Consider the following 14,242-nt stretch of genomic DNA (forward strand, 5'->3'; position numbering starts at 1 on the left):
ACAAAGAGTATGATGAATTAGAAAAATTTGTAGAGTTTCTGAATATTGCAACGAAATTTCCAGATGAAAGCATTTAATCATGCAGTTTTCATTCATTTATTTCACTTTGCGTGCTATACTGTGCAGGGATTTGCTTTTCTGAGCTGCATTAAGGAGTCCGTTGAAAACTCGGTTTCCAGAGTTTTATATCAGTTCACGTTGATTCAGCTCATATTGCTACACACGAATTTTACCTGTCACCGAAGGTGGTGTAACTTTGATGTGAACTAATTAAATTCTTTCCATATAGCAAAACAACTTAATGTAGCTGAGCGAAGCATTGCCGAATTAGCCCTGTCTCTACACCGGCCATAACTGTGTGGAATTCCTTTGGAGAACCATCTGCAGTTGCAGGTAGGAAGAAGCAGTTATAGAAGTAGCCTGATAAATGTGACCTAACTGTCAGTTAAGTGGAGTTATCACACATATCTTCATGATAGAGAGACATAACAGTTAAAATCATAAGCAAACGTCATTTTAAAATAATGTTGTTGTTGTCGCCTCCTTATGAACTCTTCTGGCTTGCCATTATTTGCATACGGACAGACACCTTTTGAAATCAAAGTTGCACCTTTCTGAGAATTCGATAATTCCCTAAAAATAGCAAAACTGAAGGTGAGAAAAGAAGGTAAGGCATGGGTAATACACCACACCTGATGGCAACATCAGAAACCCAATGACATCATCAGAAATTACATCAAACAGTAACAAAACCTGTTTAGGTGACTATCAGAGTATCCACAGTGATATCCTGATACACCTCCCTGCACAGAACAGCAGCCTCCCCTTTTTGTGGCTTTGCTTCTGTTAGCCTCCTTCCTTGAGCTGTCTCTCTCCTCAGCTCAGCAGAGAGAAGGTGGAGGTGAAGGCAAGCTGTCCTCTTCATCTTCTCTCACGCCTCTCATTTCTCCAGCACAGCCTTGAAACAGAGCCAGAACAGTGAGCAAGTGGAGTCACGTAGATCTGCCGTGCCCTTAGGTGAGAGAGGGTGCTTCCTGGGGACAGGCAGTACTATATCTCGAGGAGGAAAGCAGTTCTAACATCTCCAATCCCACTGTACGTTACTGTCTCAACTGCACGGCAGATTTCTTCAGGAACAATTCCCAGCCTCCTAGCAAAATCAGACTGGTGGGAAGCTAATGGGAGAAGAGGTGGAGAGAGAGATCTCCATTCCCACAAAAACTTGCAGAATTCTTGTTCCAAAAAAAAAAAAAAATAATAAATCGAGTATCATCCAGATACTTTATATTATAGGGCTTTTTTTTTATATCTATATTAACACCATTTGAAAGATTTAAGTAGTATAACACCATCAGGTAGAAATTTAACAGGTGCATAAAGGCATTAACTCCAGTGGCTCACATCAGATAAGATGCAGAGAAGCATGTGCAGAGGACTATTAGAAGAGCTCAGAATCTACCGTGCTTTGACCAACACCCAGCCCTATTACCTATGTGCATCTAAATCCTGCGCTGACTTCTATGAGAACTGCAGAGATAGAAGACTTGCAGCAGTGACTTTCAAAGTGACACAGTGACAGAAGCACTTTCAGGGGGAACCTGAGGGCATGTCCAAAGGGAATTCACAAGCAGAAATCGCTGGGACTGTACAAGATATGCCTAAAAATATGCATAGATTTTAGTAGGTTAGAATATGCTGTAATGAATTATGTAACTGGTATGAATTCTTGCCAAAAAGCCCCAACTAGCATAATGTTGTTGCAATTATGTCAATTCACAGGAGATGAGGGACTGGCCCTCTGTACACAGTATTGCATACATGGAACTATATTGTCTCTACATTCCATTTATCTCCCACTATTGAATTTATGAGGAAATTATGTATGTAGACACATACATATGCATATTTTACAAATAAATGTACTGAAAAGTCTCAGTCTGAAGAGATACAGTACAGCACTTGTTTTGAAAGAAAAGTATCTTAAATTAATCTCTGAATTCAGATGAAGCTTTTGCCAGCTGACAGCAGTTACTCACAGGTACAGCAGAGGCAGTGCAGACTTAAAGCGATGTACTGACTTCAGCTGGAAGGAATGTGACAAACTATGTTATTTTGCTGAGCCTGATTAAGCACCTAAAATCTAGCTTGATTATGCTACAGCTGGTTATACGCAAGGCATATTATAAGGCAGGACAAAGAGGCTGGAATAACATTAAAGCCCTACAATCACTGTTTCTGTCTGAGAGAGGAAAGCCTTTGCATAGGTATGCTAGAAGACAGCCTTCAAAGCATCCTCTTGCAAATCATGGCAAGGGGCAAAGCCAGGGGCAAGCTGGGGGAAGGAAGAGTGGGTTGGGACAGGGCTGCAGAAGGCAGAGACTAAAACTGGTCCCGCAGTGCACCAGGCAGCCTGAGTTCGGCGCGTGCCATAATGTTACACACACACACACCAAGCACTTCTGGATACACTGAGGACATTTTCATCTTATCAAATCAGAAAGACACGAAGGTGACTTCATGCTCTCTCAGCCTGCCATGCCCCTTGATTGTAAATTGTAAGAGGCGCGCTATGGTTTTGTTGGGGTTTTTTTGTGCAGCAATATTCATTGAGAACTCTGTGCCCATTTTGCGGGAAAAACAAACTCCCACTACCCATATGGGATGATTAGGAAGATAAATCTTAACACTGAAGAAGGAAAAAGTAGCGTTGAGTTTTTCTCCTAGAATTCAGGAAACTGATTTCTTCTGAAATGTCCTTGGCAGATGTTCTGGTCTGGAAGACTACCTTTTTTTTTTTTTCTTCCTTCTTAACACTGGAAGTTCAATTAGGTAAGTGGATTTCTTACTGCGGGGCTTACTACTGTCATACAGCAGTTATAGAAATTTGTGTGGTAGTTTGTAAACTAATAAAATATGTGAAAAAAACCCGCAAAATTATATTAACTTACAGACAGCATAATTCTAAATTCTTTGTTTTTAAGGTTCAGTCTTCCAGCTATACCAATTCATTTCCTTTCATGTAATGTTATTTGAATATTTGGTTATATTTGAAAAAGGGATAAAGAACAAAATTAAAAAGCAAAGGGAAACAGAAGATGCTGTTAATTCATATAGTAGAGTTGCCTTTTGTTTTAATGTTTTGGATCATAATATTAAAAAGGGAAAAAATAAAATTTCAAACAAAATGATACGAGATAGTCTGCTGAGCCTCCCCAAAGATGACTGTTAAGACCTAAATAATTACAGAGTGTGAGGTAGACATCTGTCAAGAATTACAGTCTGGCTATGAGATGGAAAACAAAGTGCATTAACAAATAAATGTTTGATTTCCTCATAAAACCAAGCAAATTACAGGGCCCTCCAAGATATGTGTTATGAATAGCACAGTTTAATGTATTTATTACCTATTGTAGGTGTCTTAGATGGTGATGTGGCAAAAGATTATTCAGGTTAGCCACGATTAAGAAAGGTTATGTAGTGGATTAGAAACTCTACCTCTAAGCAACTGGACAACACAATGACACATGAATTACTATAGACTGCTGCCATGTTATTCACTACAAAGAAGAAGAGAAGAAAAAAGAAAAAGAACTATTCAATCACATTGATGGGTTTAAATTTATTGCAACCACTTAAGAGAAAGTCACTGGCAACGCTACAGCTCAGTGACAGCTGCTTATTGTGCCATCATTGGGAAAAAAACAAAACAAAACAAAACAACCACAAACAGAAAAAAAAAAAAAAACAACCCCCAAAAACCAAAGAACTGACCCCCCCGCAAAAACCTACACCAACAAAAAATTTGAAAAAAATAAAGTTATGGTCTTGAAAAAAATTAATGTACAAACAAGCACCCCAACCACATCAGTTTACTCTGCTTACTGCTTACAGTTCAAATCACCTACTCAAGAAAAACATGTACAATAGGACAAATAAAGGATTTCTTGAAATGAAGTGTTTTCCATCTGAAGGAGCTTTAAAGATACTTAGTGTTTACCTAAGAGTGTCACTCTCATTCAGCTTGAGTAGCACCTAACTCTCACCTAGATCAATGGAACCACTTATGAGAGGGAAACATTATCTGAACAGAGGCTTTAGACAGGAGACAACACAGAAATTACTTGGTAAGTGTATACAAAATAACAATAATTAAAAGAAAAGAACCTACTCAGTGGTGGCTGGGGTGAAATTATCCATTTTGTGATGCACATTATCATGGATACAGAGATAGATAATCTGGTTGCATGAGGCCAGGAGGGGTCCAGAGGCAGTGTTGCAATACTGTGATTTATTTCTGTCTGCATTTACTGGTCCAGGCAGGTGTTAGCTTGCCTTTTAGGGTCGAATATAGCAAAACCTTTTTTCTTCATTATACAGTCATGTAGCTTAATTTTACAGGGGATTTGCATCACCCCTGCATTTGTATTTCAAGATTATTACTCTAGATAAACCAGAGTTGACTGTAAAAAGACAGTTTGTTAGGTACTTCTATTAACCTTTGTCACACTACAGTAAATACTAAAGAAATCACATCCTGAAACTACAGTTGGTAAATTCAAGTCAAAAGTAAATGTGTTCTGAATAAAGCCTTGCTTACCTGTGAAACTCACCATCACGTGAACTTCCCCATTTAAGGAGATAAAATAAATTATGTAAGGTCTTCTGACTTAGCATATCTGCTAAGCATCAACTATCTTAGGACAAAGCAAACTTCCACAAATTAGTATGTGTTTTACTTGTCAGAAAACTGTTTTACTTGCAGTGGATAATGAGAGATCAGTTTTTTGGGGGAGTAAATCTACAGACCAGGATAGAAGTGGCAGTATATGTGTATGGAAACTTGACAGAGTATGAGAATATGTGAAAGATGGCAAAGAGGGTTGTACTCCCGAGGAATCCAATTCTTAAATTATTCTACTTCATGGAACACCTTCTCCCATACATTTTGGCACCTTTCCTGTCAGTAGTGATGCTCCACATCACTACACTTCCTGGATCTAGAGGTGAAAGCACTGGAACTCCTGCCATTGCAATCTGTGGTTTATCTTTCAGAACTAAATAAGGGTTATTGCATCTGTTCTTTTATCCTTCCCCCTCCTACCTCCTAACACAGAAGGGAGATTGAGAAGAGAGATTTTTTAAATTATTTTTTTTTCCCTTCCATGCTCTTTCACAGCACCATCAGGAAACTGAAAGATTGAGACTGACTGTAAGGGGAGGTAATATATGGAAACAGGAAATCTACTGGGTCTGATTTTTCACCTCAGCTGGGCTGAAAGAAGAATCTAAGACTGTCGCAGATGGAAGTGATCAGATGTCACTTGTACTGAGGAAGAACAGGAAGATACTAACCTCACTGGAGCATATTGCTAGAGTTTATCTACTACTTACAACTAATTAACTAAAATAAGAATTAGCTACCCTTATGATCTGGCTCTTTGGTGTGCAATTTTTGGTATGACTAATATCCTAGGAAAATTAAAACTTTGAATCTTACAGACTATTGAAGTCAATGATGTGCTTGTGTGCGCAGTTATTTCTTGTTGCACCTGAGCACAAAGTCATTCCTTGAATTCATAGGTGAGCAATGGAAATTATCTCCTTTCAGAGTATCTCCAGATGTTATTGCAGGGTGATGGCAGTGGCTTGTCCTGCTCAGGCTCCCCAGGGGAAGGTCCACAGCACAGTGAGATATACTAACAGACTCTGAAGAGGGATCAACACAGAGACAGTCTATTCTCCAAAGGCTCTTGTTCCTCCATAAAACAGTTTTCAAATTCAGATTTATCATGGGAAGCAGTCTTACTGGACCCAGATGTAGCATAATTTTGGACCCCATACAACTCTCTGCTACTGTTCCTCAGGAATGGCAGAGGTATTTCTTGTTCATATATGTATTTAATGTGCATTTAATTTGTATCGTTGTCTAGAACGCATTTCATTCCCATTAAATGGCAAGATGGTACGCTATTTTATCTCTATTTCTGTATGGTGTTTTTCAAGTTTATTGAAAATTCATAGGTTTGAAAAACAGATTCTAAGTATCTATTTAACAGTGTATAACTTTAAATCCCCTGAGAGGAAATTTGACGGTGAATTACTATTGCCACTCTGATGTATGTGAAGACTTGAAAGTGTGAAGCTTTATAGCACTATTTCTGATTCCTGCTAACTAAAATATTTTAAAAAAAGCCAACAAAACAAAACTGAAATTTCAACTATACAATGGACTTTTTCTATGAGCATGCTTTTCAAACAAGCCAGTGCCATTTCTCTACAATTTCTTTATGAAACGGTAATATTTATTTAATGCATTGCCTTCTTTACTAGGGTAAAGCTAGTCTTAGATTTATAAATCCATCAGAAGATCTGAAATTAACACCAGACAGAAAATTTATCTCTGGTCCAGATTTGGAATGTAAGTGCCATTACATCTGGAAGACTAAATGCAGTCACATATAATGATTTGCGATACACATGTTACTTAAAAGTCAAATGTCATGATCCCATGGCATTTTTATATTAAAAATTCATCAAAAATTCAACAAAAATTGTTACATAAATGTGTACTGCGTAGTTCACAGAAAATGTTGTGCACAGGTAAAGGATTTTTTTGTGGGTTACTTAGATTATGATCACAAATTTACCAAATCTGGGCTTTAAAAAATCTTCTTCTATTACTTAAGCCAAATTTCTTCTTTTACTATTGTAATGTTTTTGGTCAAAACCAGTTTGAAGGCTCATTCTTGTGTGGACAGAACCAAAACTCAGTATCATTTTCATGAGCTGTGTCTGAGGCTAACCTTCAACACCTTTGTGAAGCTGTTTGGATTTTGCTTCAGCCCTGCACAGAGTAGCCAAGAAAGAATGCTTAAATCCTGCAAAAAGGGAATTTGTGAAGACAGGATTTTATAACTACTTTCAAACCATGCTCATTTCCTTATGTATGCTTGTATAGCCTTAGAATTCATCCCATATTTCTTGTATGACAATTTCAGACTGAGTTACATGGTGGAGACAGAGTTAGGCAATTTTAAGGAGAAAATTATTTAAGTATTTCCTCAAAGCCTGTTTAGACCATTGTAATTCTTTATAGGGAAGCTCGGCTAGTGTCAAGCTAGTTTCAGTACAGGAAAGCTAGGTAGTATCGAGAAAGCCATTCTAACTACATACAAGTTTAAATAAAAGGCAGAATCTGGCCCACAGATTTTGAGTAAGACAAAAAGGAGAGAACAGAACAAAACAAAGCAAAAAAGTAACATCGGTATCTTTGATTACATGTTCCAGTTAACCATTTACTTCATTTACTTTGATGGTGTCTGAATTGTAACACATTGAGTTGAATGAAGTTCCCAGTTGACTATTTTTTTTTTCTTCTCTCAGAGATTTTGATACCAAATCTGAGAGTTATGGTCCATTTAGCTTGAGTATTTTGGTTCAGTTGTAATATTTCTTTTTTCTGGTTTTGTTCACAAAAGATCCAACACTCAGCTAGATGAGATGCAATACAGGGCTGTGCACCTACAGATTACAATGAAGTATCAGAAAACGCTAAAAAGAAGCAGAGGAAAAGGACAAAATCAAATTCACTAAAAAGGATTTCAAATTCTGAGTCAATTTCACAAAGATTTATTGCGTAAGCAGCACAATTAAAAAAACCCACACTGTAATATACCCTCTCAATGTAGATGGGTTGTTTTGATGTACCTGTGAACATAGCCACAACTGTTTTAAGGAAGCAGTACATATAATGTCATCTTTAGCTCAATTAACAATTATCAGGAAGACAGGGTATTTAAAATGCCCTGATCAGGAAGAGAAATACACACCTTTCTTATTTTTGAAATCCCTTATTTAATTTCTTTACACACTCAGTCATGTACACATACATTCCTTGTGTGGTTAATATATTTACATAATTTTAAGTATTCTTATCTGTGTACAGACCCTATACACATATTATACACTTACAATATCAGATTGTACAATATAGCATGATATAGCCTGTATAAATGCAGGTGATGATGAAAATAAGCGTCTGGCCTAATACTGTATGCAGGACACAGATATACCGTATTACCACTTGAGCGTTTCTCCTGTCAATTTGTTCATTTAGTAAGTTCCTGTGTTTTTATGAGCATAGTCATTCAGTGTCTCAATACAAATAAGTTGTTTGTTTTTTTTTTAATATATTCTGTAGGTTAAAAATTGTCTTTTGGGATTATTGATGTTGTAGTGAAATGCCTGCACTTTATGCTAGGAAATTGTAGAGGACTAACTAGGTTAAGGACTTCCTACATCTGCTTTAATCACTGTTACAACATATGCCACATGAAAACTAACTTTACCTATGAAAACTTGCAAGGAAGTTACAAAATACCTGCATGTAAGTATTTAAAAAAAATAGTCTTTTTAAAGAAGATAAGTAAACTCACTGTTCGATACAGCTCCCCTTTCTGAGTACGCACGCATGAGGATGGGAATGACAGATGAGAGAGAGAGGACGAGAGAATCAAGAGCACGTACCGTGCCTACACTCATCATGGTATCTGGAATATCGAAAGAGCATTCTCAATGAAACACAAAAAGTGTCATATTCTAAGCCGTTGAGTATTAATTATTTGGCTTGTGAAAGGAATACAGTGCATTTTTGAGGCTACCTCCACACCATTCTCAAAAGTAACGAGGAGACCACAGGGAAAGTGCTCAAAGCCCGGAGTATGGGGGCGGTTTATCCAACAATGCTGAGCGTATTATTTTTTATTATTATTATTATTACTATTATTATTATTATTATTATTATTTCTAAATTTGTTTTATCTATCTAAAGGTCCCAGAAACAAATCCCCCCACAATTTAAATCTCCATTTATGGCATAACATTTTCTGTATCACCGTCCCCCGTTTGCGCAAGGATCGCTTCAGATTCTCGCATAATCTTGCCACCGAATTGGCAATTACACCCCCCTGCGCTTCGCTGTCTTCGCCTGCTTACGAGACAATAATCACTTTATTCCGTTTACATCGCGGTTCTCTCCTCCGGAAGGGACGCGGCGACGCACTTTTAAACAGAGCTGGACAAAACCCGCGCCGCGCCGCCGCAGCATCAGCCGCGGGAAGGTGCGCAGGGCAGAGTTAGAGGCAGGGGCCGGGCAGGAGCTGCGCAGGGGGACGCGGAGCGGGATGCGCGGAGCCGGGGTCGGGGAGCGGGGCCGCCGCCTGCCGCCGCGGGGGCTGCGCCGTCCCGGCCCCGCCGCGGCCGGGGAGAGGAGCGCTGCCACCGAGGCCGGCGGGGACACCGTGCCGGTCGCGCCGCCGTCGCTCGAGGAAGGGTAAGTTTTTGTGCCGTTCTGCCGTTTCCCTCGCTGAAGGGGCTGGCGCGGGGGGGGGCGGGGAGGTTCAAGGAAGGGAAAGCGGCGGGGTGGGGGCATAACTGGATCTCCGGGAAAAGCACTCCCGGGCTCCTAGCGACAAAAGAGATTTGGCAAGTTCCTCTCTTCCTCGTTGTTTTTTGGGTTTGTTTTTGTTTTTTTTTTTCTTCCCTTTTTTTTTTCCTTCTCTTTCTCCTCCTATTTAAGTTTTCTCATTGTTAGCAGATTACCCTCGCTTCAGGTTACACCCGGCAGAGAGGGGGGATGAAGCAACGGCCCCTTCCCCCTCAAAATAAGTTCTAAATTGTCATTAACCCGTCCTTCCTATTTGGGGGAAATGGGAGACGGAAAACCCGAATAAGACAAAGGGAAGGGAGCCCAGGCAATGCCAGCCCCGCGGAACTTGACTTTTGGCAGAGGGCTGTCCCGGGGCACCGTCCCGCAGCTCCTGCCAAAGTTTCCCTTTCGGTGGTAGCAGCCCAGGCACGCGCTCGGCCCGGCACCGCCGGGCACCGCGCCGGGAGCAGCGCCGGGACCCGTCGGCGGTGACTCGGGTTGGGGCCGGGCCCCGACCGGGGACCCCCTCTGGCTCCCTGCCCCGGCAGAACGGATGGAGCACTGGGGACCGTCCGACCGCTCCGCTCTCTCAGAAGGCGAGCCAACCGGCCGCCTCAAGGCAGGCGGGCGGGCGGGCAGCCCCCGGGTGCCGGCCGGTCCCGGCTCAGCCCCTCCGTCCCGCTGCCGTCGCCCCGCTCGCAGCCCGCGGCTCCCCAGCACCGGCGGCAACCCGACACCGCCGCACGCCGATTGGGCGGCACCGCCGACCCCGCCCCCCAGGCCGCGACGAATCAGACACGGGGCTCCGCCCGCCGGCCGCCGAGAGTGGCTGCTGTTTGGCCGGCTAGCGCCGTCAATCAGGTTGAAGGACAGGCCGGCACGCCGCTGCGGTCCCGCCCCCTCGCCCTAATTGATATTATCGGAGCGCGGCGCGGGCGGCCGGGCTGCAGTCGGGGCTGGCGGGCGGCCGGCCCGGTGCGGGAGCCGGGCAGCGGCGCGGAGGAGGAGGCGGAGGAGAAAGAAGAAGAAGAAGGAGGAGGAGGAGAAAAAAAAGGCAGCCGGGAGGGAGCGAGCGAGCGCCGAGCCAGAGACTAGCAGAGCAAAATTCTCCACCGTCCTCTAGCACCCACCAAGCGGCGGCAGCGGCAGTGTCTAGAAATATATAGCTAGAAAATATAAAATCACCCCGCTCCTGCACCATGGTTTTCCAAAGTAGGCTCCCTTCTTGGATTATTTTGTGCTCCGTCTGGCTGTTTCGCTTTGCACGCACGGGGGAGGCACAGGCTGCGAAAGAAGGTAAGGTGATGCGGAAAGCAAAAGTTTGGGCTTATTTATTGCTTTTGCACACGAAGTCTTGTGTGGTAGCTTAGCGGAGGACCTGCCAGCCACTGCGAGCTGCTTGCCAGCCCCCACCTTAAAAAAAAAAAAAAAAAAAAAAAAGACACGTTTTTGAGTTGAGGTGGGAGGGAGGCAAGAGCAAGGCGTTCACTGGGGGGGGGGAGGGAAGGGTGTGTGCATGTGTGAGAGACTGGGACAACTGCCTCTGCTCTCAGGAATGAGGTTTGCGAGGCATTTACACGTGATGAAAAAGGCATGGGGCTGGGGAGACAGCCCCCGGCCCGGGGATGCTTGCGGGGGAGCCTCACTCTCCGGTAGCAGCCTTGATCCTCCCGACGAGGTGCGGGGGAGGGCGGGTTACCTCGCTGCTCCCGGGGCGGGGGTTGCCGGGGCTGGGGGGGAGAGTTTCAGGGCTCGGGACGTTTCGGGGGAAGCACGGCACGGCGCGGGGCTGAGGCTGTGGGGCAGCTCCGCGCCCCTGCTTGCCCACCGGGGGCCTGCAGCGCTCCGGCCCCGCGGGGCCGTGCACAGACCGTGGGAAGGAGCATCGGGGTGCAGTTTTACACCTCCCGGCCATGCAGGCTGGGCATGCATGTAGAAGGTCCATGCATTCTGGCGTCGTGTCTCTGCAACGCGTATGTTCTCCCCCGGCATCGCCGGCGAGAGGGAGAGGTTTAGGGATGGATGTTTTACACGAGCTGCGTATCACAGCGGGGCTTCCCGATTCCCATCAATCCAACACTGGTATCTATGTAGGGCGAACCCCGGACATTTGTTTCCCCGGCGCACTGAGAGAAAACAGGCAGTTTTCTATGAGAGACTGATGGAGGAGTATAAAATCCATTCACAAAGTCCATCTGGAAATCTCTTTTCTGAGGTCCAGAAAATCTGAAATGCTTTAAAGGAGCGCCCTGCTCGCGTTTGACAGCCAAAGGCGAAGGTCCGTCTCCATCTTCGCGGGGTGGGGGGGAGACACACGACAGGGAAGGGGGGGTCAGGGGCTTTTTCGGTGTCTCCGCATATGTATGCGTTTGGGGGTTTCCCTCCCCCCCTCAGCTGGATATGTCAATATTTTTCATCAAACCGTTGGCATGCAGCAATATACCATTTCGAGCTTGTAACTGGAGCTTAAAAAAAAAAATCCCTCAATTAAAATGTCCTCTGCCCTTAAGAGAAGGCGGTGATGGCGAGGTTAGAGAGGGAAAGAGGAGAATAGCTTTTCCTTAGCAGCATTTCGAAAGTTTATTTGGAGGGGCTGTAAAGCACAGAGACCCCCAGACAGGGCCACTAACGCGTGGCCGTGGGGTGCGGAGCGGAGAGGAGAAGAGGGAGGCAGGCAGGGTGCGGGCTGGCTGCCCCGCTCTGCCCTGCAGATTGCGCGGCGATTGGAGCTACGCCGGGTGCCTCCCGGCGGTAGTCTGCCTCGTGTTTGTGTGTGTAATACTTGTATAGATGTGTGTGTATATATATATGCATCTATACACGTAAGTGTGTGCGTATAATGCGTGTATATTTTGGGGAAAATCAAACTAGCCAAAGGAGGGTCAGGAGGGGGCGAGCGGCAGACGGGGATTGATAGCGGCTACCTGCTGCAAGCGCAGAAAACTCCCGCGGAAGAAAGACTGAGGGAGGAAAAAGAAAACAACCCAAAAGTAACTTTGCAGCTTCCCCCCCAGCCCCCGGCCTCGCCGAAGGGCCGGTGGCGGCAGCAGCCCCGCGTGGTTTCCCACCGCTCCCCGCTGGGTACGGAAGAGGGTTGGGGGGCGGCTGAAAAGTTTTCCGAGTTTCCTTTCTGTAGCTTAATAAAAGCCGCGGTGAGATGCTGGAGCGGAGCGGGGCAGGGTCCGCCTGGCTCTCCAAGCGAGGGGGTGACCGCCTTACCTGCGGAGCGCTCTGCCAGCGCCGCGCCCGGGACCCTCCGGACGAGCGCAGAGGCGGGGGACGCCGCGGACCGCTCCCCCGGGCGGGGGGATGTCCCATCCCTCCGCCCCGTGGCTGCGAGCCCTCGGGGAGACTTCCCGGGGCGGCCGTCCCGGGCGCTGCCCCCCGCAAACCGGCGCCTCGGGGTGGGGTGAGAGGGGTGTGTGTGGAGGGGGCGACCGCTTGGCCGCCAAATCCGCTCCTCAGCGCGGAGGCGCAGCGCCCGGTGGGGGGGGTGGGGGGGCGCTGCCTGGCTGCGGCTCCCCGCGGAGGCGAGAGGCCGCTGCTCTCCGCCTGCGCGGTGCCCCGCGGAGCCCCTTCCCCGCCCCCGCGCTTCGCCCCGCCGGTTTTACGCCTCCTTTCGCTCTCTTGTCCCGCCGCGCTGCCGAGGGGGGCCCCCGAGCGGCGTCTCCCCGTAGCGCGGAGCGCTGCGCCCCCGCGGAGCCACGGCACCATCCCCGCCCCGTATCGTATCCCGGCGCTGAACAACCTGGGCTGGGAGCAGCGCACCAGCCGCCGGAATAGCTGCTCCCCGGTAACTTTCGGTGCCCCAGGGAAACGCCACGTTTCCTTCTCGAGGGGTGTTTGCAGAGCCAGGGGTTTGTTTATATTTATGTTTACTTGTTTGCTTGTTGTCTTTTCTTTCTGGGATGAGCCCGCCGGTTACTATGTGATGGCGAATTGATGCCAAATAAAACGTATCATGAATTGCAGTCATGGGACATCGTGCTGGTGCCGAAAAGGTTAAATTTTTTGTGGTACCTTTTTTTTTTTTTTCCAGGGCCACTATAAATGTTCTTGTTTGACAAACCACCACATACACCACCTGGTTTTCTATAGAAAGTGTTACAAAGTAAAGCCCCTTGAATCCAAGCGTAATGAAATACGCAGGTAATCTTTCTAGAGAGAGACTATCAAACTTCTTTAATGAAGAAGTATCAAAACTCTTTAATGAGTAGTAGCTTTATTACTGAAATACAGGCCTGGAAGCCACCGTTTTGTATTCAGATATTACTGTATGAACCTTTAAATAACTTTTTTTAGTCATCTCATCTTTCTAGCAATTCACTGAAATTTTGTGTAAAATTCTACTAGGAGAAAGGGCCGAAGCCAGAATTATAACTTTTTCAAAAGACCCATCAAAAGTTGCTTCAGGTTACAGCCTTAAATCATACAATGAAATATCAGTACTTAAATGCTGTGTAGAAATTTATAAATAGCTTCATAGCTAAAAATATACTGAATAGTTTTAAATTAGAAATGTTATTTTTTATTTAATCAAATAGACGTATGAAGTTAAATGTGCAGCTCTGAAGAAGGAATCTTCAAAGTGTACCAAACCTAGATATATGGTTGATCACTCTACAGCTTTGACTGTTGCAATGAAGGTATTACAGCAAATTGTTTAACTTTTTTTTTTTTTTGGGCATCACAGATTAGCGCATGTACCATTTGAAAGTCTTAGAGAAACTTACACTAATATGTTAAGAAAGAAGCTTATAGCTATAATGGAAATATAAGACATATATAGAAATATATGTTTGGAAGTAACAGCAC

General features: G+C 44.9%; 1 protein-coding gene across 7 annotated transcripts in view; it reads left to right on the forward strand.

Moving 5' to 3' along the window:
• Nucleotides 1–10,394: 10,394 nt before the first annotated feature.
• The window catches only part of EPHA7 (EPH receptor A7), a 167,186-nt gene continuing 163,338 nt past the window's right edge, over nt 10,395–14,242 (forward strand). For 6 of the 7 annotated variants that reach the window (XM_054195480.1, XM_054195476.1, XM_054195473.1 and 3 more), the window contains exon 1: nt 10,395–10,723. In XM_054195480.1, coding sequence (XP_054051455.1) covers nt 10,627–10,723 — 97 coding nt within the window. In that variant the 5' untranslated portion in view covers nt 10,395–10,626. Of the gene's footprint in view, nt 10,724–12,151; nt 12,250–14,242 lie in introns of those variants that run through there. The other variant, XM_054195479.1, reaches the window with a different exon arrangement.

The sequence above is a fragment of the Rissa tridactyla genome, chromosome 3 (assembly GCF_028500815.1).
Source record: "Rissa tridactyla isolate bRisTri1 chromosome 3, bRisTri1.patW.cur.20221130, whole genome shotgun sequence".
Lineage (NCBI taxonomy): Eukaryota > Metazoa > Chordata > Aves > Charadriiformes > Laridae > Rissa > Rissa tridactyla.